At 53.6% G+C, this 23,471-nt stretch overlaps 1 protein-coding gene across 5 annotated transcripts in view; it reads right to left on the bottom strand.

Annotated features, from left to right (window-relative positions):
• Positions 1-23,471, bottom strand: part of RGS3 (regulator of G protein signaling 3) — an 88,812-nt gene that overhangs the window by 34,038 nt on the left and 31,303 nt on the right. For all 5 annotated transcript variants that reach the window (XM_027650197.1, XM_027650196.1, XM_027650198.1 and 2 more), the window contains 4 exons: positions 20,812-20,999; positions 19,159-19,242; positions 10,733-10,844; positions 4,866-4,906 (listed from right to left, as the gene is read on the bottom strand). In XM_027650197.1, the coding sequence (XP_027505998.1) occupies positions 4,866-4,906; positions 10,733-10,844; positions 19,159-19,242; positions 20,812-20,999 (425 nt within the window). The remainder of the gene's footprint in view (positions 1-4,865; positions 4,907-10,732; positions 10,845-19,158; positions 19,243-20,811; positions 21,000-23,471) is intronic.

The following is a 23,471-nucleotide window of genomic DNA, read 5'->3' as shown; positions in this document are numbered from 1 at the left end:
AACTCCCACACTCCAAGTCCTCTGGGGTGAGAAATGTGGATCCAGACTGAATCAGAGAATCCCAGCATGGTTTGGGTGTGAGGGACCTTAAAGCTCATCTCATTCCACCCCCTGCCATGGGCAGGGACACCTTCCACTAGCCCAGGTTGCTCCAAGCCCTGTCCAGCCTGGCCTTGGACACTTCCAGGGATGTGGCAGCCACAGCTTCTCTGGGCAACCTCCTCCAGTGGCACTTATTCCAGTGCTCATATCGGTCCAAAGCTTTTGCAGACAGGATTTATTCAAGATACACAAAAACTATGCTATTTGGGTTTAAAATCCTGAATGGGATGATGCCCTAGGCCAGGTCTGAACACATTTGCAGGAATTTTTCATATATCAATTGGCAAATAGAAAAGTTAGAGAAGCTGTAATGGCCATAAACTAAAACACAAGAAGTTTTGCCTCAACATGAGGAAAAACGTCTTTCCGTGGAGGGAGGCAGAGCACTGGAACAGCTGCCCAGGGAGAGCAGGGAGTGTTCCCCTCTGGAGACAGCCCAAACCCACCTGGATTTGTTCCTGTGTCACCTGCTCCAGGTGACCCTGCCTGGGCAGGGGGTTGGACTGGATGATCTCCAGAGGTCCCTTCCAACCTCAGCTATTCTGGGATTCTGTGATTCCAGGTCTACACAATATTCCTGAGATCAAAAGGTACCACCTTCCCTTCCAAATCCTGTCTATGTGCTGGGGCTCCCAGAGCTGCCCCATGACCACCAGAAGGAACAAATTCACCAAATGGGACAGCTCAGAGGAGAACCTTCCTCTGCTTCTGCATTCTTTCCAACACCAACCTATATTTGGCCCTTTCAGGGCCACCTGCACTCAGGATCTCCAAACACTGCAATTCACACCTTGAAGAGCCTGTAAAACAAACACCCCTTGTGCTGGAACCTACACCAGGCTCAGTGTTAGCTCTGTGCCTGCAAATAACCACATTGTGCAGGGTTTAAACTCTGTGCAGTGATTTATTGCACACAGTCAGACAGGGTGACTACAGAGGCTTTTCTGTGACACTCCCCGAAGGTTGGAATTTTCTCTCTTGTTTAAAATAAATTAAGCAGCTCCCAGACACTGGGACATACTTTCATTTTGGATCACATCACACCCAAATGCAAATGTGTGACCTCATGGGTCCAAACATCACTCAGAAACCCTCAAGATGAGCAGTAGCAGGAGGCTGCAGCTCCAGGCTTCAGCAGAGAGCTGTTCCCGCAGCAAAGGCAGTGTCAGCCCAGCCCCTGGGCTCCCTTTGAGCTCCCAGCAGCACTAAATACATTAGTGCTCATTGCAGATGATTTGTGGGCAAGAAGCAGCAGCACAGGAGCTTCCAGCACCCCCCAGCCCTGTCACAGCAGCACAAGGGATGTGTCTGCCCAGACACACTGAGCACCAAAGCCCAGAGCCAGCACAGGAGCTCAGACACACTGGGCACCAAAGCCCAGAGCCAGCACCTCCCCCCCGAGGGGACCAGCTGGAGGGGCTGAGCCAGCAGAAGGCTCCTGGCAGGTCCACAGCTGCTGGCAAGGCCAGGGATGGAGCATGTGCTGCAGGGAGCAGGACAGGAGCAGGTCAGGAGGGGGACAGACCCCTCAGAGAGACATGGGACCAAAAAGCCACATCAGCACACACATCCTTCCCTTGTGCATCCTTATCCATCCTTATCCTTCCTAGCTGCCACAAGCACTCACAGGATGGGCAGCAGGACTCAGCTGCAGGGCACTGCTGCACCACAGCCCTGGGACCCCAAGGGTGTCAGAGTGTGCCAGTGCCACCCCCCTGCCAGGGGTGCCCTCCTGAGCCCCCCTGCACCCCAACTCCCAGCAGCCTGAGGATGTTCCCAAAGCAGAACCAGCCCCTCTCCATGGGAATCCACCCCTGCAGAGGGAAACTATCTTGTTCCCAGAGTCAGGAAGGAGGCTGAGCCTTGCATCAGGGCAAAAGAAGGTGCCACAGCCAGGAGACTCACACTCATTGGACACCACACCCATCAGGTAATGGGAAGAGCCACCCTGGGATGGCCCAGAGACCGCCCTCAGTCCCAGGTGTGCTGCAACCCGAGAGTGCCCCTTCCCTGGGCCCACCTGACAGCCAGGCCATGCCTCAAACCCAGTCCACTGCAAAAATCACCTTCACACCCCAAACCCTCACTCCCACCAGCCCAGCAAGGCACCCAAGCCCCCCCTCAATGCTCCTGTGAGCAGCCGTCCTGCAGGAATGTCTTTGAGGGGGACCATCCCACAGGCTGCCAAGAGTTGTCACCTCCTGTTGACACCCCCAAACCCTGTAACTAAAGCTTTGGTCCAGAAATGTGAATGCAAAGAAAAGGCAGATCACCTAAAGGTAACTCTCCTCTTGGCTTCCCTGCAGGAGGAAGATCACAGAATCACAGAATCAACCAGGTTGGAAAAGACCTCTGAGATCATCAAGTCCAACCCTTCATCCAACCCCGCTGTGGTTCCCAGACCATGGCACTGATGCCACATCCAGTCTCACCTTCAACACCTCCAGGGATGGTGACTCCACCCCCTCCCTGCCCAGCCCATTCCAATGCCTGATCACTCTCTCAGGGAAAAAACTGCTTCCCAATATCCAACCTAAACCTCCCCTGGCACAGCTGAAGACCCAGCCCTCTTGTCCTGCTGCTGCTTCCTGGGAGAAGAGCCCGAACCTCTCCTGGCTACAACCTCCTGTCAGAGAGCTGTAGAGAGTGAGGAGGTCTCCCCTGAAAAGAAAGATGCTGGAATGCTCCCAAGCTGGCTCCCACAACAGCATCCCATTTCAGAAGAGCCTGTCTCTGTTCACCGAGGGTCTACCCCTGGTGAACTGAGGACAGTTCCCTGAGCCACACAACCCCTGTGCTGCAGAACTGAGAGGTTGCTGCTCTCCTGCTCCAGCCGCCAGCCCCTGCAGCCTGGTCACCCAGCTCCATGTGGCTCCTGGGGTGGTGACCTGCAGGTCACTGTTTCCCAGAAGGGAAGTCAGGAGGGCACCATCCTGCCCTGGCTCTCTACCCACTCACAGGCACATCCCCCACTCTGCACCTCAGCTTCCCCTTTTGAGCCCAAATTTCCCATTGCTGGAGAGTCTGATGGGACATACAGCTGGAAGTTCACTGTCCCCTTCCCCCTGGAGCCAGATGTGCAGATCTCCCTGGCTCAGTGCAGCCTCCAAGCAACCCCGTGGGGGCTGGCAGGGAAGGGATGGCACAGGGAACATCCTGCTTGGCAAAGTGTCATCCCTGAGCCAGGGGCTGTCCCAGTGTCACCTGAGAGCCTGGGCTGGCACAGCATGGGGGGTGAACACTCACTCCTGGGGTGAGACATGAGGCAGAGCTGCTGGTCACTGTGGGTCAGGGAGCTCCCACTCCACTTGTGACCTGCTTCAAAACACCCCGTGCAAACAAGACGAACAAGAAGGGATTTTCAGAATCCCACCAGCGTGGCCAGTCCAGACCTCTGAGGGGGAGTATGCAGGAAGGAAAGCAAATGTTTCCCATTTTGTGCCCAACTCCTGCACTGCAACCACAGTGGATGTCAGGAATCTCCATCACCAGAGCTCTTATAGCCAATTAGGCCCAGCACTTCAATACACCCTGACAAAGACAGCTCTTCACCTCTCAAGATCTCATGAAACACAGACAGCTCTCTTTCAGTCACTTCTACTGAGGGCCCAGAGCTTCTGAATTAAATATCAGGCTCTGGATGCATTTTTTGTGAGAAAATGCTCGAGTGCCTCATCCTGACCCTGAGTCACAGCACAGGATTAGCTGGGAGGGAGCCCAGGCCAGGCTGACGTTACCCTGGGACACGCACTGAGCAAACCGCAGGGGCAGCTCAGCCCCTGCCCCAGGGAGAGACAGGGGAGACAAGGAAGGAACAAGAGGAAACATAAGAGGGAACTCGTCAGCGGCGGCTCCGCAGCCGGTCATGCCCTGGCCCCAGTCCAGCCACTCAAGGTGAACAACTTCCATGCAGAGCATTTTCACCCAACTTTCACAATAGCTCATTATTCTGTGGTGCTGCTGAGCAATGTTTGCCTTTCTCCTCTGTGCCCTGGGGATCTTTCCCAGATCCACATTTCCACCTCTGAAAATACAAGGCCTTGAAAGCAGGAACACGGTAAAGTCACTTGAAAAGGAAAAAAGGGAGGTCCAGTCAGTGTGAACCAATTTTGCGGTTTTCTTGGCTGCCTCAGGACACAAACAGGGCTGTGCCAATGTATGAGTGACCCCAAACCTGCTTCACAGAATCACAGAATACTCTGAGTTGGAAGAGACCCACAAGGATCATCAAGTCAAACTCTTAAGTGAGTGGCCCTATGGGCACCAAACCCACAATCTTGGTGTTCTTAGAACCATGCCCTGAGCTTACCTCAGGTTAGAGCACTTAGCCACACGTGGCTTTAGAACTATGATTCTATGTCTTTCAGACTGAGCTTCCTTATTTTATTTGAGGGCTTCAAACCTGGGTACTTGAAGATGAGAAAAGCAAGATGCCTTAAAAAATGAAGATAAGGAAATCTGCCCCCAGGTGAAAGAATCTCAAAAGAAAAGTGAGGCGCCCCAAGGAAGATCCACAGAGGAAGGGGAACAGAAGCCTGGCCCAGGGCTGCCCAGCCTCCTCATTCACACTCCTTTTAGCAGCTTCTTACTCATATATTCTGGCTACGGCCATTACATTTCTTTCCCAGAACTCTGGAAAATTAATTAAAAAGGAAGTTAAAATCAGTCTGTTCAGTGCTCCTTGCCCCAGCAGAAGGGAGCAGAGCTGTTCTTACATGTTCAGCTCCCACTACAAAGTTCAGGTGGAAAACAGCACCACTCACCTCTGCAAGGTAAAGGAGGCAGAACTTCCGATCTTCTGAACCTGGAACGAAGGAAAAACAGGATCAGAACGAAGCTGCAGCTGCATTTCTGCAAGTGGAGCCACTGGCAGAGGAACTGACTGAGGGATAGCACTGAATGAATATTTGTTGTTGTGCCCCTTCAGTACCAGGCTGTGAGCTGGATGATGTATGTGGCATCTGCCGGGGCGGGCATGGGCATGGAATCCTGCCTGGACTCACTGCGCTATCATGGATTCTCCTTGGGATTGTCCTTTTGGAAAAGGGGTTGTTTCCTTCAGAGGTCAAGTGCTGGCTCTCCTGCCCAACCTGCCCTGGCACACACAGCCTGTGGCATCTTCCCAGGGGTGTGGAGATCCTGCAGTGCCATCCTGGGCACCAAGGATGGGTCTTCCTCATCTTACCTCTGTGGGCACTTTGCTCCCAGGAGGACTGACAGAGAAGCTTCTCTTCCCACATCCTTGTTCATTCCCAGTTTGTTGCCCCACACCCTTGGGTGGCCCTGGTGGTCCTCCTGTCTGTCCCAGCCTCCATCATGGCAGTGGCTGGGGACAGTGACTCTCCAAGGAGATGGAGCCAAATCCCAGGGCAATGGGAAGTGACTGACACAGGGCAGAGGGAAGAGCTCATCCTGCTCCACTGGTCTGAGGGCAAAGCCCCCCAGCTCCCACCAGAGTGGGAGACCTGGCCAAGGAACTTGCCCTTCCAAAGTTTTGGGAAAGGAGATGGTGCTGCAGACAATGCGATGACCAACACTGATCCACATCCTGCTAAACCATGGAGCAGCCCAGTACAGCTCCTCACTTGCTGCCAGCTGTCCCAGGGGATGGGTTATACTGCAGCTGCTCCAGCAGGCTGGTTCCTGCATGTCTAACCTTCCCTGTACCCAACAAAAAGTCATCCCCGAAGATTTGCCCCAGCCTTTGTGTGTTCCCAGCCCTGAGGGAAGCAGCTCCTGGCACTCATCAGCCTCACAGGAGGACATGAAGCTGCACCAGCACAGGGTCACCTCAGCTCCAAACCAGGACAGCCCATCTCCAGGAGCTGCTTTGCTCCTTCACACCACTCTGCCCTGCACCAGCTCTGCCCTTGGCAGCAGGCAGCACCACAGGGCTGCAGCTTTCCTAATGCCCTTAATGAGCCCATTATCTGTGCCATGAGATCAGAGCTGCAGCCTAGGCACGGCTGCAGATCCCACTGAAAGCAGTGTCAGCACAAGCTCTGCTTCATTTCAACAGCCTGAGCTGTGCTCAGTGGGAACAGGCTCTGCACAGTGCTGGAAACACCCTGTTCCCCAGAGGAAAGCAATTCTCCTGCTGCAGGCAGCAGCCAAAGGGCAAGATAAGAGCTGTGACCCACTGAGGGACTCAGGTGCCTCTTGGGTCACCCCATGGGCAACACAAAACCCATGAAGAAGTGGTCTGGAGCCCTTTGCTGGGTGTCTTTTCCATCTGCCCTTTGGAGGGTTGCAGTTTTGTCTCCACTGCCAGCTTCACTTTTAAAGCACATTGCAGGATATGGGCTGGAAAACCACTAAGGGGACACCAGGGCACTGTGTCACAGCAGCTGCTGCAGCACAGCACCATGAGAAACACCCATGTGTTCCCAAAACCTTCCCTGTGCTCCCCTGGGCCAGCTGAGGGTCAGGGAAGCAGCCTGGCCCCAGGGCTGCCCCTCCAAATCACCACTTCCAGAAGGGGAGCAGTGCTGGACCCTTGAGAGCACGTGGTGAGCGGGCCTGGCCGGGAGCCCATGTCTCACCTCTGCACCACAGAACACCACTCACTGTTCCCCAGGGCAGCACCCTCTTCCATAAATCCCAGCAGGACCACCAGGGAGCATGTTTTTTGCTAAGCCCAAGTCTCTGATGGGAGCCATAGGAGGATTTGGAGGCAGGATCTGACCCATTGCTGGCACACCATGAGTCCACCATCTCCTTCTGCTGCTCCTCCTTCCCGAGGGGTCAGCAGTACCACACCCAGCTCCTCAGCCAGGCTCTTCTTCTCCCTGCACTAGGACCAGAGTTCTCCAGGCTGCCTTGCAAGGCAGATTACAGAAGACCAGCACATTCCAGCCATGTTCCCTCAGGAGCTTGAGCTGTGTTTTCCTGGGTGATGTGAGGAACAAATCCTCAGTAAAGACAGGTGACAGTGGGGTGTAACAGCCTAGGGAATGACCTGCTTCTCTTGAGCTCCTGTTGATTCCTTCTGGTTCTGACAAGGTCCAAAACCATCAGAATTAAGTTCCCTTCCAAATTCCTCTCCATTGAGCTATGAATCTTGGCACAACCTCCACAGCCAGCAGCTCCTATTCCCTGTCCCTCCCAGACTCGCTGCTACACGTGGCCAAGCAGCCCAGTGCCTACAGGACCCACAGAGCAGGGAGCCACTCTAGGCCAAGGAATGCCTTAATACCCATTTTCTCCCAGTAGTTGCCTTTAGGCAGCACAAAGGGAAGTTAGAGACTGCCCAGCCCAGCAGCTGGGCTGGAGCCAGGGCCGAGCCCTGGAGGCTGGAGGGTGATGGCAGAGCCAGGAAGGGCAGACCCAGGTACAGATTTCACCACAAACCAGCTTTGCCAGGTTGCCTTCCACAGGAGCGTTTTCAAGTCTCCAAGAGGGTCAGATTGGAGCACCAGAGCCTGATGTGCCCTGGAGCCATGGGACGAGCACAGAGACCATGAAAAACATGTAGAGAGGCACAACCTCACACCACAGAGGTGGCAGATGCCCAGGCTGATCCAGGGCTCTGCTCCCCACATGTCTTGTGACAGCAGCACAGCACATACTGTCAGCCAAATTCAAGGAAAAACTAAAAGAAAATAAGCAGGATTAAAAAAAACTCACTTGAAGATATTTCCTTCTCTTCCTGCTGTGCTGTGCTGGGGACTGGCTTGGCTTCCAGAGCAACGTGAACCGTCCCTGTGCCAGGGCGGGCTCAGCACCCAGAGGAGGGTGTGAGCTCTGTGGGGACACATCCTCCTCTCAGCTAAGCCTCATCCTGCACACCCACACTGACTTACACAGCTCCCAGCACAGCAGCAGCTCCCAGCACCACCCTGGCACTGCCACTTCCCCGTGCAGCCCATGGAAAACACCCAGGATTGGGGTGGTGCATGTCTGGTGTCAGGTCAAAGGGATGGGGGAAGAGGGAAGGTGGTGCTGCTCCTTTGCAGGGCCCAGGGACCTGTGGCAATGCCCACAGTGAGGGCAGACACCCTGACCCCCAGATCCTCCCATCTGCTCAGGGCAGGGTGCTGGGGGAGCACAGAGGGAGCACATACACACCTGGCTGCCAAGGGACAACAAGCTTGTCACCCCCTGTGGCACAGGTCCCTGGGGAAGTGTGGCAGGGTGTAAGCCAGGAGTGCTTCCCAGCATCCCTGGGCCAGCAAGGAGAAGCTGTGGCAGGACAGAAGGCCCATAAACTACTCTCTTGGCCTGTCTTGGAGCTGTAAGACACAGCAGGTTTGATGCCAAGGACAGCGAAGCAGCACATGAGAAGTCCTTGTTTGCAGGATCCTGGGTGGAGACGGGGGTGCTCATCCAGCTGCAAACAGGAACACTCCTCTGTGTCCCAAAGTTGAGCACACCCACCCAGGGGGAGCAGGATCCCAGCGAGGCAGCATGGAAATTCCCACAGGATCTGGTGAGGAAGCCAGGCCTGTCTCACTGGGACCCTTGGCTGGCGTGGGGTTCATCAGCAGTGCTGGGCTTCTAAAGCAGGAAGACAGTGCATTGTAAAGCAGATCAGGCTGATTTGCTTTCGCCCAGCGCAGGAACAGGAAACAGCACAATGGTGCTGAGCACACCGGAGATGTCCCGATTGTTGTGGCAGCAATACGCCTGTTCCTATTCATGTGCCATTCAGGAGAGCAAAGCAAAGCCCTGCCAAAAGGGACACACATCTCCTCGCTCCTTGAAGCAGCCCTGTCCAAAGCAGGAGGGTTTGAGCTGCCTGAACAGCAGCTGTGCTGGATTCACGGTGTAAGGGGGCAATTCAGTGTTGTAGGGACCTACATCCCCTCTGGAGAGGCTTGTGAGGCTGTTCCAGGTGTGGTCCAGCCAAGTAATTATTGCAACAAGGAAACCAGTGGCAGAAAACTGCTCACAAAATCCCTGTGTGTGCCTGGGGTGAGGAGGCATGTTCCTGTGCCCAGCTGCAAACAGACCCTGGTGTGCAGAGCCAGGAGCAGCACCAGGGAAGCCGATTTCTCCAAGCAGGTGAACAAGAGCAGGGTTATTCCCCAGCCTGTGGGAGCAGCCAGGGGCAGCACACACGGGGAGCAGTCACTGACCACAAGCACTTCAACAAGGAACAATTTCTTTTGTCCCTTTCTTAGGAATCAGCAGCACTGAGAACACACTCAGCAAAGCCCAGGGAAGCTCCAGTGGATTTTCTCAACGGCTCACACCGTGGTGCCCCATCCCCCTCATTGTGTTTCTGCCCCCACCAAATAGGTCAGGGAATTCATCTGGAAGCAGAAACGTTGTTTGAAATGGGAAATAACAACCGAGAGGCGGCCTGTGGTGTCCAGCACAGCACTGCAGGTCCCAGCACTGAGGCTCAGAACAACGTGGGGCACATGGAGAGACACAGCTCATCCACAGAGCTCATGGCTCAGATAGGAAAAGTCTTGGGAAGCAGTAAAATTCATCCACAAAATGATCCCTTTGGAGAAGCAACCAGGTCTGGATTAATCCTTTCTGGTCAGGGCCACAGGACTGCATGAAGACTTTGGCTCATCAGTTCCAGAGTAATTTGGGTTGGAAGGGGCCTCTGGTGGGCTCTGGAGTCCAACCCCCTGCTCAAAGCACCCAGATCAGGGCACTCAGGGCTGTGTCCAGTTGAGTCCTGAGCATCTCCAGGGATGGAGATCCCACAGTCTCTCTGGGCAGCTCAATATCTGACCAAGCTCATCACAAGAAAGTTTTCCTTACATCAAATCCCAATTTCCCACGTGGGGTCCCAGTCCAGGAACACCCACTGCCAGGGCTGGAGGAGGAGCTGGGGCACCAGCCCCATGCTGACACAGTCAGGGAACTGTACATAAAACAAGCCCATACCCAAAAAACAACCAGACCAGAGAAGGAACAAGGTGAGACTGGGCCCAGGGCCAAGAAGTGGCTCCACTGTAGCAAATAGGATGTGGTACAGCAATTCACTCTTCCTCTTTTGACCCCGAGTAGCTAAAGGGCATCTCTTGTACACTTCAACTTGAAATAACCCCTTTTGAGCCACTCCCTGCCCTAGAAGCCTTCTCCAAGGCCTTGGTGGGACAGGAAAGGTCAGCCAGGATGGAGAGAGCCAGGGCAAGGTCCCAGCCCTGCCTTGGGGGCAGGGTTTGCTCTTTCCACCCCAGTGGGGTTGCAGGGGGATGGATGCACAGGGGAAATCGTGGGTGGTTGAAGTGAGAAGCAGCAAAGTAAAGGTCAGCAGGGCTTGGCCAGTCACCCTTGGAGCCAATCTCTGAACTCCCTCGAGGCACCACGGGGAAAACCTCAAACCTTCACTTCCCTTTCCCAGCCTCAGCTGCAGACAGTGTGACACCAGCAAGGGCAACAGCCCCCACAGCCAGACCCCCAGCCCAAAATCCTGAGATATGCACCCAGAAAGCCCTGGAAAGGGGGGCTACCTGAGTGCTCCTGAGGTGTCCCAGGAGATGGAGCTCCCAGGGATGCAGGGATGGGAAGGGTGATGCTGGCCCTGCACCCCTGGAAGCACCAGTTGGATGGTACACACTGGGAGCAGTGGGATAGTGGAGGGCTATCCTGCTGCTGGCCAGAAACCTCTATAGCTAACAGCCAGAAAATTCCCCAGACGTCTCCAGTTGCTGCTGCAGGCACTCACCCTCCTGGAGCTTGACACTGTGCAGGTACAGAGGGTTCCTCAGCACGTTGCAGCGCCCGGGCTCGTCCTCCTTGGTGAAGAGCAGCAGGTCCGAGTAGACAAAGAGGGTCACCTGGAAGCACAGGAGCAGCAAAGAAGCAGCTGTAAGGAATCCATCTCTTGGCACTGAGACAGTGTCCTGGAAATGTCCTCCACCCTGGGGACATGCACCAGCCACAACAGGCAGCCCAGGCACCCCTTCCCCAGGGACTGATTCCTGCTGCACCCCTTGGGGTGCTCCCAGCCAGCTCCAGATGAGGCTCCCCTGCACTTACTGAGGCTTGTGGAGTCCTGTGACAGGAGGGACAAACCTGCCCAACAGTTTAACTCCACACAAACACACCCTCTCTGCTCCCTCGTGTCACTTCCCATTTACATAAGTTATAAATCAGAGCAGGAGGAGGGAATTGTTGCTGACTGATCCCAGCACACTGGAGAAGTTGCAGCCTAAAAGCAAATTTGGTCGCTCTGAGGAGCTTCTCACTGTTCTCTGTGAGAAAATATAATTTGGCTTTTACAACTGCAGGACCCACGAGAGCAGCTGCAGGGAACAAACCTGACACCTCTGAACCACTCTGTGGATGGAAAGGAAACACTGACCCCAGTGTCTGCCCAGTGCTGTGCTCAAGCAGTGATCTGAGTGCCTCAGGAGCTGGGAGCTACTCCAGAGCAGTGGGAAAGGTGAATTTTGTTCTGCTCTGGCTCTTGCTTGAGGTCCTCAGTTCAATCAGTACAGATTAATGTGATCTTTAAAATCAGAACAAGCTTCTGCACTGGAGATCCTTGACCCTGGAGCCTGCCAGGGGTGAGCAGCTGGGTGCATTCACTGGGACACAGCCAAGGTGAGAGCCTGTCCTGCCCTCCAGCAGGAGCTGGGGGCACACAGAAACCTCAGAGGATCCCAGAATCACAGAGTATCCTGAGCTGGAAGGGACCCACAAGGACCATTCAGTCCAGCTCCTGGCCCTGCACAGACACCCCAACAATCCCACCCTGGCCCTCAGAGCATTGTCCAAACCCTCCTGGAGCTCTGGCAGCCTTGGTGCTGTGCCCACTGCCCTGGGGAGCCTGGTCAGTGCCCAACCACCCTCTGGGGGAAGAACCTTTTCCTGAGATCCAACCTGACCCTGCCCTGACACAGCTCCAGCCATTCCCTGGATGCTGTCCCTGGTCCCCAGCAATGCCAGGCAGTGGCTGCAGCCTGGCAGTGGGCACAGTGCCTGGCACAGTGGGTACACGGGGTGCCAGACCAGCATGCTGCCCAACCACACTCAGCACCCAGTGCAGGACACAGGTCCTTGAGGTGCTCCCCAAAATCTCCCTCAGCAAAGGGAAGCTACTTTGCCAGACTAGGCCACAGCAAGGACAGGTTTGTGGCCCTTTAGCCACCCTTTTGCAAAAGCAAACAAAGCCCAGGGGATGTCCCAGGGGCTGTGGGGAGCGAGAGCATTGCCAACACTGACTCCCCCGTGGAGAGGGGACCCTGCCCCAGACAGGGACTGAGTCACTGTTTACAGGCACAGCTTGTCTCCGTGCCCAGCAGCTGATGGACACACATCCTGAGGAGGACAGGCTGGGTAACATCATCACATGGTGCTGAGTCTCACGTCAGGGCAGCAGCTCCTGGCTCTGAATCCAAAACCAAGCCCTTGCCACAAGATTTCTCCTTGCAGCACAAATTCGTTTTTGTGGGATTCTCAATAAGCACAAAGCTACTGGTGGAGCTTTAATTGACAATGAAACCAGGGAGGGGCTGTTCTTCTCTGTGTTATTTGGAAAATCCCTCCCTCTGCTCTCAACACACTGCTGGCCTGGTGCCCACATCCACCCTCTTCATTCCTTCTGACCTTGTTATTAATACAAGGAATAACCAAGTACAAACTGCACTACAAGCTTCATCCCATGCCCACCTTGTGCCAAAAGGTAACTTTTCTGGGACATGTGTGGTGCCACCACTGGTTCCTCAACCCCAAAAAGAGATGTTAAGGGATTTTGAGAACAGTAACCCAAAGTGGAGGAGATAAAAGCATGATCAGCAAGTGGTCATACTGGAAATGGAGGAAAGGAACTTAAGATCTACTACCTAAGGAAGTTTAAAGGGTAGAAAAAAAATTAGGATCAGCAGGAAAAAGAAAATCACTTCAAAACCAAGCAGGTTTCAATAGGGAATCTTGGAAACAGAATTACATGAAAAGTATTTACAGGTAACACTGGGTTTTTATGGGTAGATGGGACAGACTGAATTCAGGATGTAGAAGACAAAAGCACACCCAGTGTGGGTTATGTGGGAGCATCTCTGAGGTGCTGCTGCCAGGAGACTCTTGGTCTTAGAGCAGCTCCACACAAAAGGGTTGACAGAGGTCTCTCTGCTCCTCCAAGCTGCAGGGGGAAAAATGAGAGTGCCCCTTCCAGCCACAGAGCCAGAGCCAGCCCAGCTCACAGAGGGGGAGGCTGGACACAAACCCCACCTGAGAGCTGAGCACAGGGAAACTCAACACATGGGTGGCCGTGGGGCAGCAGGGATAAGGGGGGAGTCAGGTGGAGCTCTGCCCTGAGTTGCCACCACTCTGCTGACAAGCTGTAACCTGTCCCTGACAGCCCTGGGCAAACAGCCCCGGTGTCTACCCTGAAAAACCACAGGGCTCGTAAAAGCAAAGAGCAAACAAACAAGAAACACAACGTCTGAGTTCACCCAGGCAAGACACAGAACCCACCAGAGTTGCTCCTTGGAGAGGCTGAGTAGTTTTGTGTATTTCCCAAAACTAATTTCCTGCCCCAAAAATCAGAAATCCAACAGGTGAGAGGATGGAAGGACTCTCTGAAGACAGGAGGGAACCCCTATGCTCTTGTTGGAGTGACCAAGGCCACATGGGGATTGTCACAGACCTTCAGGGGGATGTGAACAAATTTCACAGGGAGGAAAAAAAATGCCCACAAAGGCTGGTCCTGATGTCTCCACACTGTTTATCTGGGTGTGCTCTGCACCACAGCAAACAGCAAAGCCTCTTCTGCTGAGAGATCTGACCAGCTACAGCACAGAACTGGCAAAGCCCTGTTACAGGAGAAAGGGACACCTTTGAAGTGTTTCCTGAAGGAAATCAAGAGACACTGAAAGCCTGGAGGGAAGGCAGGAGCAGTGGGCTAGTGTGGCTCCCAAGGGGAGAGCAGGAGACAACCCTGGGAATGTCACAGACCCCTGCCCTGGGCAGGAGGGAGCCAAAAGCACACCTTGGAAAGCAAAATGTAGCAACAAAATCACTATGAAAAGGTGCCTAGAAGCGAAGCCTTGAAACCAAAGTACTGTCACATTCAAGCTTAAAAATAGTTAACTCCCTTGCTAACCCTGTCCTCTCTCCTCATCCATGCACAGAGAGCCCCCAGCACCTGGGTACAGCAGGGAGCAGGGCTCACATCACACCTGCAGCAGGAACACGGGAAAAAGGGATCAGGGATCCCTGACCAATTGTCCCTGTGCTTGGCAGGGAAAACCTCAGCCCGGGGATTCTTTCCAAGTCACCACCCTCCCTCTCTAGCTACAGCCTCACAGCAGTGCCCAGCAGGACAGGGAGATGAGGAAGCAGAGGCAGGGTTTGTATCATAGAGCTGCCAGTTGCCATGGGAGAACGTGGTGATGGTCACCTGATCTCACCTGGCCAGAGAAGGCTGCCTGCAGCTGGCTAGAGAAACCTTATATCCCTGGTGGGGAGCTCTTGGGACAGGTATCACCCCAGGACTGACAAGTATCCACCCCAGAACTGACAGGTATCCACCCCAGGACTGACAGGTATCACCCCAGGACTGCAGGTATCCACTCCAGGACTGAGCCACACACATTTGCTGTTTGCCAGTCCTGCATTCTTCTCAGAAAATTGTGTCCCATCCCAAAAGGGAAACTCCAGTGCTACCAGTATGAGGGGTGTGTTTGCAGAGTTCGTGTGTCCCCATTAGTTCAGTTGAGCTAAATGGATAAAATTTGCTTAATCTTCCTCAGTTTTTCCAGCTCTTGTTTTATCCTTGCAGCCTCATCATCTGGTACCAAGCAGCATCACTGCTGGACTCATCCAGCCAGGAAGGACACAGCTCCCACGTGCAGGGTGGTGTCACCCAGTCCCCTACTCAGTGCTCCCTGAACCAAGGCTTCCAAGTCACAGCCTTGCAGCTGGGGCAGGTGCTCATATCCAGGATGGCTCTCCAGAGGTGGACATGGACTTTCCCACCCTCCAGTGACACATCAAAGCCTTTCAGTCACTGCTTTCCAAGCTACAGCCCTTACTCTCTAAGCATGACCTGTTCCTTTGCTCCTGGATTTTTCCTTCTGGATGTATCCATATTAAATGCACGTTCTCCAAGACTTACAGAATCATGGAATCACAGAATATCACTTGGAAGAGATACACAAAGATCATTAAGTCCAACTCCTGGCCCTGCACAGACACCCCAACAATCCCACCCTGTCCCTCAGAGCATTGTCCAAACCCTCCTGGAGCTCTGGCAGCCTTGGGGCTGTGCCCACTGCCCTGGGGAGCCTGGTCAGTGCCAACCACCCTCTGGGGGAAGAACTTCTCAGCAGCCTTTTAGCCCACAGTGCATTTATTTACCCTCTTTTATTGCCTCACACATTATTTTTTTTTCCCAAGATTATCAACATGGAATTCACACCCTCAGGAAGGAGCTGAAACGCTCAGTCAGGCTTTGAGGAAGATAAACCACCACACTTGCCAAAAGGAGCTCCATGGTGAAGGCTTTAGCTGTCAACCCTGACCCTCACGCTGCCTTATCTGGAACAAATATTCTTCTATCATGGACATCAGGGGTGAGCACTCAAAACCTCAAGGGGTCCCACACCAACCCTGAGACACTGAGCCAGCAGTGCAGGTGGAGAAATGGTGTGAAAATGAGGAAGAGGAGGATATTAAGTGGTAGTGAAGAAGGGACAGGGCAAGTGGGACTAGCGTGGTGGAGGGAGGAGGTAAGTGCAGGTTTCTGTCATTTTCACCCAAATTAAGGTGTCTAAAAAAGGCTGAAAATGAGCTTGAAACACTTGGGCCAGCGAGTAGGGTTTGGCCAAACTCAGTCACCCATCAAACCAGGGAGCTGGAGATCCTGTTCCAGGACAGGAGTGCTGGAAACTTGCAGTGCAGGACTTGGGAAGAGAGAGAGAGAGAGAGAGAGAGAGAGAGAGAGAGGGGGAGAGAGAGAGAGAGAGAGAGGGAGAGAGAGAGAGGCAGGAAAGCTTCCTGCTCTGCAGAGAAGAGATCACCCTGGGCATGCTGGTCTGTGTCCTGCAGGCTCTGCAGAGCTGGGAGTTTCAGAGCTCAAGGGAGGCCCATCCTGACGTGCAGACCCTGCCAGGAGGGCAGAGAGGAGAGCTGAGAAGGGGGTGAGCATTGCCCACACTGTGCCAGTACTTCAGGGCTTTGGAAAGGTGCCTCCAGGTCCATTAGAGACGGATCAACGAGGCCAAAGCCCACGTTGGACACCTCGCTCGCCGTCGCCGGCACCACACTGGTTCCTCTGGCACTCCACGGGCTGGAGGGATTTCAGGAGACCATAAAAGCGGGAATTGCAACAAAGTCTAGACAGGATGTGATTAAGGCCTGAATAAGGATTGCCCCAGAGGTAAGGTCAGGGAAAGGACAGATCCTGGCAAGCCTCCAGAGAGATAGGTTGAGTCCTCTGGGAGGTGGGAGAGCACTTGCTCAGTGACAAGGATGCAGTGCCTGGTGTGGAAACTGCCACAGGGAGAAGAGTCTGGGGTTTGGGGAAAAAAAGAAAGAAGCAGGACCTCCATCTCCAGCCCCTGCATCCAGACCCTCCTCTCTTGAGCCACTCAACCAAAGCAGGTTAATAACAAAGAGAGAGCAGTCCTGCAAACCATGGGAGCCCAGCCTGAGAGAGCCTGGGTGGGAAGAGCAGTGGGAAAATGGAAAACTACATGGAGCAAAGAAGGCAGGACTGGTTGGAAACAAGACAGCCTGTCCAGGCAGCAGAGAAGGCTGGAGAGGGAAAGAATTCGAGTCCAGCAAAGAGAGAAGTCAGAGCCCTTGTGCACCAGAGGAGGCTCCATTGAGTCCAGGCCATTTGAGGTCTTGCTGGGTCCAGAAGTTCAGGTTCTGCTCTGCTGCAGAAGGGAAGTCTGGCTTTCCAGAGGGACCTGCACTGATTCCTCAAAGCTCCACTAAGCCTGCCATGGCCCTGCCACACACTCAGACACGAGACAGCCCTTCCCAAGGGACACAGCTGATGTCCCAGGAGCTGCTCCACTGCCAGCTCCCAGCCAGGGCTCAGCACCACGGGCTGTTTCCATCCACCACGTCTGTTTTTCCACTCTGCTTACTCACCCCCTCCTGCCCTGCCCCTCTGCCAGGCTCACCCAGACACCACAGCCCTGAGGCACCATCATTCCCAAATGCTGTCTCACATTCCTGGCCAGCACCCTGCCCTTTCCTGGCACCAGCTCCAGAGGGAAATTCTCTCCCAGCCTCCCGCTCATCCCAAGGGCATCATAAGCAGAGTCCTTTCCCTGAGACGTTCTCCCTCTGATCCTGCCCACAGCCAGGTCTCTGAGGTGGAGACAGAGCAGAACCTCTCCTCCAAACACTCTTGTCCTGGGGTTTTCCATCAACCCCACACACCCACATGCTCCACCCCGGCTGCAAACAGCGTTAATTATCCATAATTATCCCACATTTGGCTGCTACTGAGATGTCTGACCTGAAAGGAAGTACCTCCAAACCACCCAGGAGAAGCTCCCTGACTTCAGCTGCCCACTGTATTCTCGAGCCATCCAGCACAGCAGTGCCACACAGCCAGGTGCTCCCTGGTTTGCATTCCTGCAGGTGCCCAGAAGGCCCTGGGCAGCACAGGGCAGCAGGACAGACAGGGGGGGTTATTCACAAGTTTTCTACTCAGTCATGTAATTCTTCATGTACTTTGATGTACTTTCATGTATTTTTTGAGAGAGAAAACAAAGTGATTCAGGTCAAGGCAAGGGATGAATTACACATTGAAAACCAGAGAGAGAGAGGAGTCACTTAACACACTCCTGTACTGGTTTGAACTGGCCAGTGATGGGAGGTGGCTCTGGGGTTCTGCTGTTGGCCACCCACAAGGTGTTACCCAGAAACTAAGATTAGTGAAGTAAAACTTCCTTTGCAGATCTGTGAAGATGACACATTGTTCACTGTAACTAAATTCAACCCAAAATTACTCTGTACAGGGGGGAGATTCCTGAAACAACCCCAAAAGAAACTAGTGAGCAATGCATGGGTGGGCTCTGACAGCTGCTGCCTCCTCTCTCCCAGATTCCAGGGATTTGCAGTTGGATGCAAGTGAAGTCAGCAACAACTGTGATAAACACATCCCAACTCTGACAGTTTGGATGGTGAAAGTTGTCCCACCACAGGTGCAGCATGAAGCCAAAGCTCCACTGATCCCCCAGATTTCTAACAGCCCTACAATAACATGGCAGGAGAGCTGAAGTAAGAAGAGAGGAATTTGGACAGGACATGTGACCTGTTTTAGGAACTAAATTTCAGAAAACCCCTGTAGCAAGTTCTCTGTCTGGTTCTAATTCTGGGTTGTGGATTCTCCTTCCCTAGGGATGTTACAAAGCCATCTGTGCCCAATCCTGAGGGACTGTTCCAGGGAATCCTGCCTGAGCAAGTGGGACTGGATGACCTCCAGTGGTCCCTTCCAGCCTGACCCATTCTGCCCTTTGATTCTCTAAACTGGTACAAAATATCCTTCAACTCCCTCCTCCTGAGTCTGCTGGGCTGTCACTGACATGTATTTGCCATGTACAGTTTCCTCTCTGGGAGCCCAAAGGAAGACGAGAACAAAAGTTGGTTTCTAGTACATAAGAGTTTTGATATTTATTTAGTTTATCCCACAATAAACCGACTGCAAGTTTTTCCAAGTCTCATATTAATATAATTACTGCACAATTAAATATTTCCCTTCTCAATGCAATGAGAAGTCCATTCCAGTCCCTTCTCAAAGTCACTTCCAGTGCCTAAAGGGGCTCCAAGAGAACTGGAGAGGGACTTGGGACAAGGGATGGAGGGACAGGACAAGGGGGAATGGCTTCCCACTGTCAGAGGGCAGGGTTAGATGGGATATTGGGAAGGAATTCCTCCCTGGGAGGGTGGGGAGGCCCTGGCACAGGTTGCCCAGAGAAGCTGTGGCTGCCCCATCCCTGGAAGTGTCCAAGGCCAGGTTGGAGCAACCTGGGCTAGTGGAAGGTGTCCCTGCCCATGGCAGGGGGTGGAATGAGATGAGCTATAAGATCCCTTCCAACCCAAACCATTGTGATTCTATGGTTCAATCTCCTACATCAGACTGCAGGAGAGCAGGTTTAGAAAGCTCAGACAGCATGAAAACCTTACCTCTGTAGTCCTGTTCCTGCTCTCGTGAAGAAGCAGCTCCTCTGACAGAAGCAGAGTCCGGGCTGGGTTGCAGAGATCAAGGGGCTGTGTTTGAGAGGAAAAAAAAAAGAAAAGAAAATGAAAGAAACAGTCAAACCTTCCACTGACAGCGTGGTTTGCCAGAATAACTTTCCACCCACCAAACCCACTTGGTCTTCACTTCAGGCTGTAACTCATTCAGGGAGAAGCCACCCCACACTGAGGTCACAAGGACATAAAGTCTGCAGTCCAGCTACACAAGAAAACAAAGCCTTCCACTCACACCCACGTCAGCCCCAGCTGTAAAAAGACAACCAGCCCTTGCCTCTGTACAGGGACTGCTCTGCAAGGCACGGGGTGCTTACGGGTGTTTTTCAGCAGGAAACACAACCACAGTGGTGGCACAGCAGGTTCTCACGTCCCTCAGACACGAATATTTGTGATGTCAGGGATTATTCTTGCAGTAAATTAAAGCAACTTTAAGAATTCCTGTCCCTTGTCATGCCACGGTCAGCTGCCCATCCACCACCTTTTCTGTGGAATGGTGGAGGAAGGGACAGGTTCAGGTGTCCTGAGGGCAGAACAAACCCAGCACAACCAGCCCGGGACCACCCTCAGGAGCAGCACAGACAGTGGGAACAGGGCCTGAAGCATGAGACAGTGCCAAGTGAAAACCAGCTCCTGAAGTGGCAGAAACCCCCCATTCTCCATCCAAGACAAGCTTTGGGAGCAAGGAGGCAGAAGTGCCAGTTGTGTTCCCACCAAAGGCAAACCACACCCAGCCAAGGCTGGTGAACACACTGGTGCCAACGTGAGCGGCCACCCCGGTGCCACTGGGAGGATGGAGGTGAGCACAAACCTGCCCCAGCCCCACTGCCCCAGGGAACCCACTGCCTCAGGCTGGAGTGACAGGCCATGGTTTCAGCCCAAAGGAAGTCACCAGTGTGAGCTGAGGTGACAGTGCCACTGCTGGTACCAGGGGGGGATGAGCCCTGACAGCTCAGAGACAAAGGGATTCATCAGCAACACACAAAAACATATGAGTTAGATGAGTTTTCTTGGGGTTCTGGCCATACAAAGGACAAGATAAAAGACACAGAGGGAGTTTTAGAGCTACTACCTCCAAATTCAGGGCTGTTTTCTGAAAACAGCTCATGGAACAGGGGAAGCAGAAAATTCCCTGTCAAACCATAACTGCACACTAACACATCCTTGTCCACGACTTTAGTGCTGGCTACCAGCTAAACTAACACCCCTTCATTTGCACACCCTGACAGCACAAAGAACCCTTGGGAAGGAACCACATTGATCTGCAATCACAGAGTTGGTTGCTGAAGCTCAGAAGCCAGGATACCTTCTCCTGACAGAAGCAAGCACCGAGAACCAGATCTGAAAGCTGAAAAGGGACAAAACTCCAGCAGAGAATCAGTTGGGTAGGACACAGTTCCCTTTGGGACAGTCCCCAGCACTGTGCTGAGCACAGCCAGCTCCAGAGGAGAGCTGAGCATGACAGGGATCCGTGCACTCATGGAAGATACTGCTGGGAAAGAGATCCACCTTGCAGGGCAGCCTGGACCCCACATGCCATGCTGGGCCCTGATCCCGTCAGTAACACCTCATTCCAGCTGCACTCACCTGCACAAAGATGGGGAACACCAGCACTTTGGGGGCCAGGGTCACGTAGGTGCCGTAGGAGTGTGGGATGTGGGGTCTCACTATGGTGCAGTTCTGGTAGTTCCCGTAGCTCTTCATGGACTGCACAGTCTTCATCAGCCTGGATTTCCTCCCAGACCCTGTGTGGGATTTCCCTTTAGAAGCATTCCCTGGATGGACAGCAGAGGCAGAGAGAAACTCAGAATGAGGAGGGAGCTCCTGCATCGCTCTGCCCGCTGCCAGCTCGGGGTCTGCTCTCCCAGGCTGGAGGAGGGCATGGAAAAGCTACAGCGAACAGCTGGAGCCAAGAGCTGCAGGGAGAGTCATCACTCTGCTATCAAAGTGTCCCAGGGATTCATGAAATAACAGCACTGATTTCATTTTCTCTTATGCAAAGCAAGATGTCCCTTTGCATTTCTGCTCAAGAGCTGCTCAGTCACTGGACCAAGGAGTTCCCTGGATCCCACCAAGGAGTTCCCTGGATCCCACCAGCAGCACAGACACGCCTGTGAACGTGCAAACAAGACCCCAGGGAAGGCACAGCAAGCTCTGCTTCAGGCCAGCACATCCCACCAAATGTTCTCCCCCTCTACTCTGCCCTCCTGAGATCCCCCTGCAGAGCTGCCTCCTGTTCTGGGGTCCCCAACACAAGAAGGATGTGAAGCTGTTGGAACAAATCCAGAAGAGGCCACAAAGGTGCTCAAAAGGGCTGGAGCCCCTCTGCTCTGGAGACAGGCTGGGAGAGCTGGGGGTGCTCATCTGGAGAAGAGAAGGATCCAGGGAGACCTGAGAGCCCCTTCCAGGGCCTAAAGGGACTCCAGGAGAGCTGGAGAGGGACTGGGGACAAGGGATGGAGGGACAGGACAAGAGGGAATGGCTTCCCACTGCCAGAGGGCAGGGAGAGATGGGATATTGGGAAGGAATTCTTCCTTGTGAGGGTGGGGAGGCCCTGGCCCAGGTTGCTCAGAGAAGCTGTGGCTGCCCCATCCCTGGAAGTGTCCAAGGCCAGGTTGGACAGGGCTTGGAGCAACCTGGGCTAGTGGAAGGTGTCCCTGCCCATGGGTGGGACTGGATGAGCTTTAAGATCCCTCCCAGCCCAAACCAGTGTGTGATTCTGTGATGATCTGTCTCTGCCTGGGCACACACTGACTCCTGCACAGCTTTGGGATCCAGTGCTTTGGAGGAAGAGATGAGGAACTGTTACACACACCTCCCGCTGCAGCACTCCAAGTACAAATTAAGAAATACAGAACAAACCCAAACATGACTTTAAACGGATATTTTTGAATCACAGAAGCACCAAGGAGCTTCCCATCATTGGGGAATATCTGCCTGCACCACTGAACTATGACCCTCCTTTTCAGGGAGGGGAAAACTATCCAGGGTGGGGGAAAAAAGAAGAAAAACTCTGGAAATTTAAACATCAGAACATTTTTATCCACACAAGCCTTGACTGCTCTGGACTCTGGGCATGGGAGTTAGCAAAGTGCAGGAATGTCATGACATAGGGCACTGGCTGGTGGGTTAATCACAAGATACTGAGATTGGAGGTGCCAGAGAAAGGACAGAAGTTATAAACACATTCATGCCCATGGGATCAGTCCATGCCTTTCCAAACTGCTCCCAGGGATGTGATGGTTATTCAGACATGGGGTGTATTTATAAAGGATGACCTCACTGTGCATGAGGCTGTCACAGCATCCACTGTTTTTCAGCATCACATTTTGGTGCTGGAAACAGTCCGAGCAGCCTGACTGGTGTTTCACCCTGTCCCTGTTCCCTGCACAGAGCTGTTCTCCTCACTGAGAGCAGGGATTACAGGGAAGATTTCCTCTATAGTCCCATCTCAGCTTGTCCAGCAGAGCTGTGACCTTTCCCAACAAGCCAACACCAGTTTCCACACCTGCCAGTCTGCATCACTAGAGGCCAGGAGACGCAAGGTGAGATGTCAAACCAGGCCCAGAATCTTTCAAGAAATTGATAATCCTGTGATTAATTGCATTACTGATAATTATCAACAATTATCCTTGTTCCCTTCTTGTTGCTGCAGGGCTGAGTCCTTCTGTCCCCCACTGCTGTCCCAATTGCTGCTCTGTAGCATTCCCAAGCCCTTTCCTCCAGCCCAGAGGAATGGAATGCCCTTGAATACATCCAGCAAGCTCCCATCAACTTTTTTGTGAGACTCCACCTGCAGAGCTGCCTCCAGTTCTGGGGTCCCCAACACAAGAAGGATGTGAAGCTGTTGGAACAAATCCAGAAGAGGCCACAAAGGTGCTCAAAAGGGCTGGAGCCCCTCTGCTCTGGAGACAGGCTGGGAGAGCTGGGGGTGCTCATCTGGAGAAGAGAAGGATCCAGGGAGACCTGAGAGCCCCTTCCAGGGCCTAAAGGGGCTCCAGGAGAGCTGGAGAGGGACCTGGGACAAGGGATGGAGGGACAGGACAAGGGGGAATGGCTTCAAACTGCCAGAGGGCAGGGCTAGATGGGATATTGGGAAGGAATTCCTCCCTATGAGGGTGGTGAGGCCCTGGCCCAGGTTACTCAGAGAAGCTGTGGCTGCCCCTGGATCCCTGGAAGTGTCCAAGGCCAGGTTGGACGGGGCTTGGAGCAACCTGGGCTAGTGGAAGGTGTCCCTGCCCCTGGCA

The sequence above is a fragment of the Corapipo altera genome, unplaced genomic scaffold (genome assembly GCF_003945725.1).
Source record: "Corapipo altera isolate COAL_440 unplaced genomic scaffold, ASM394572v1 268, whole genome shotgun sequence".
Classification (NCBI taxonomy): domain Eukaryota; kingdom Metazoa; phylum Chordata; class Aves; order Passeriformes; family Pipridae; genus Corapipo; species Corapipo altera.
Note: the sequence above shows the minus strand (reverse complement) of the source record. Positions and strands in the feature narration are given on the sequence as shown.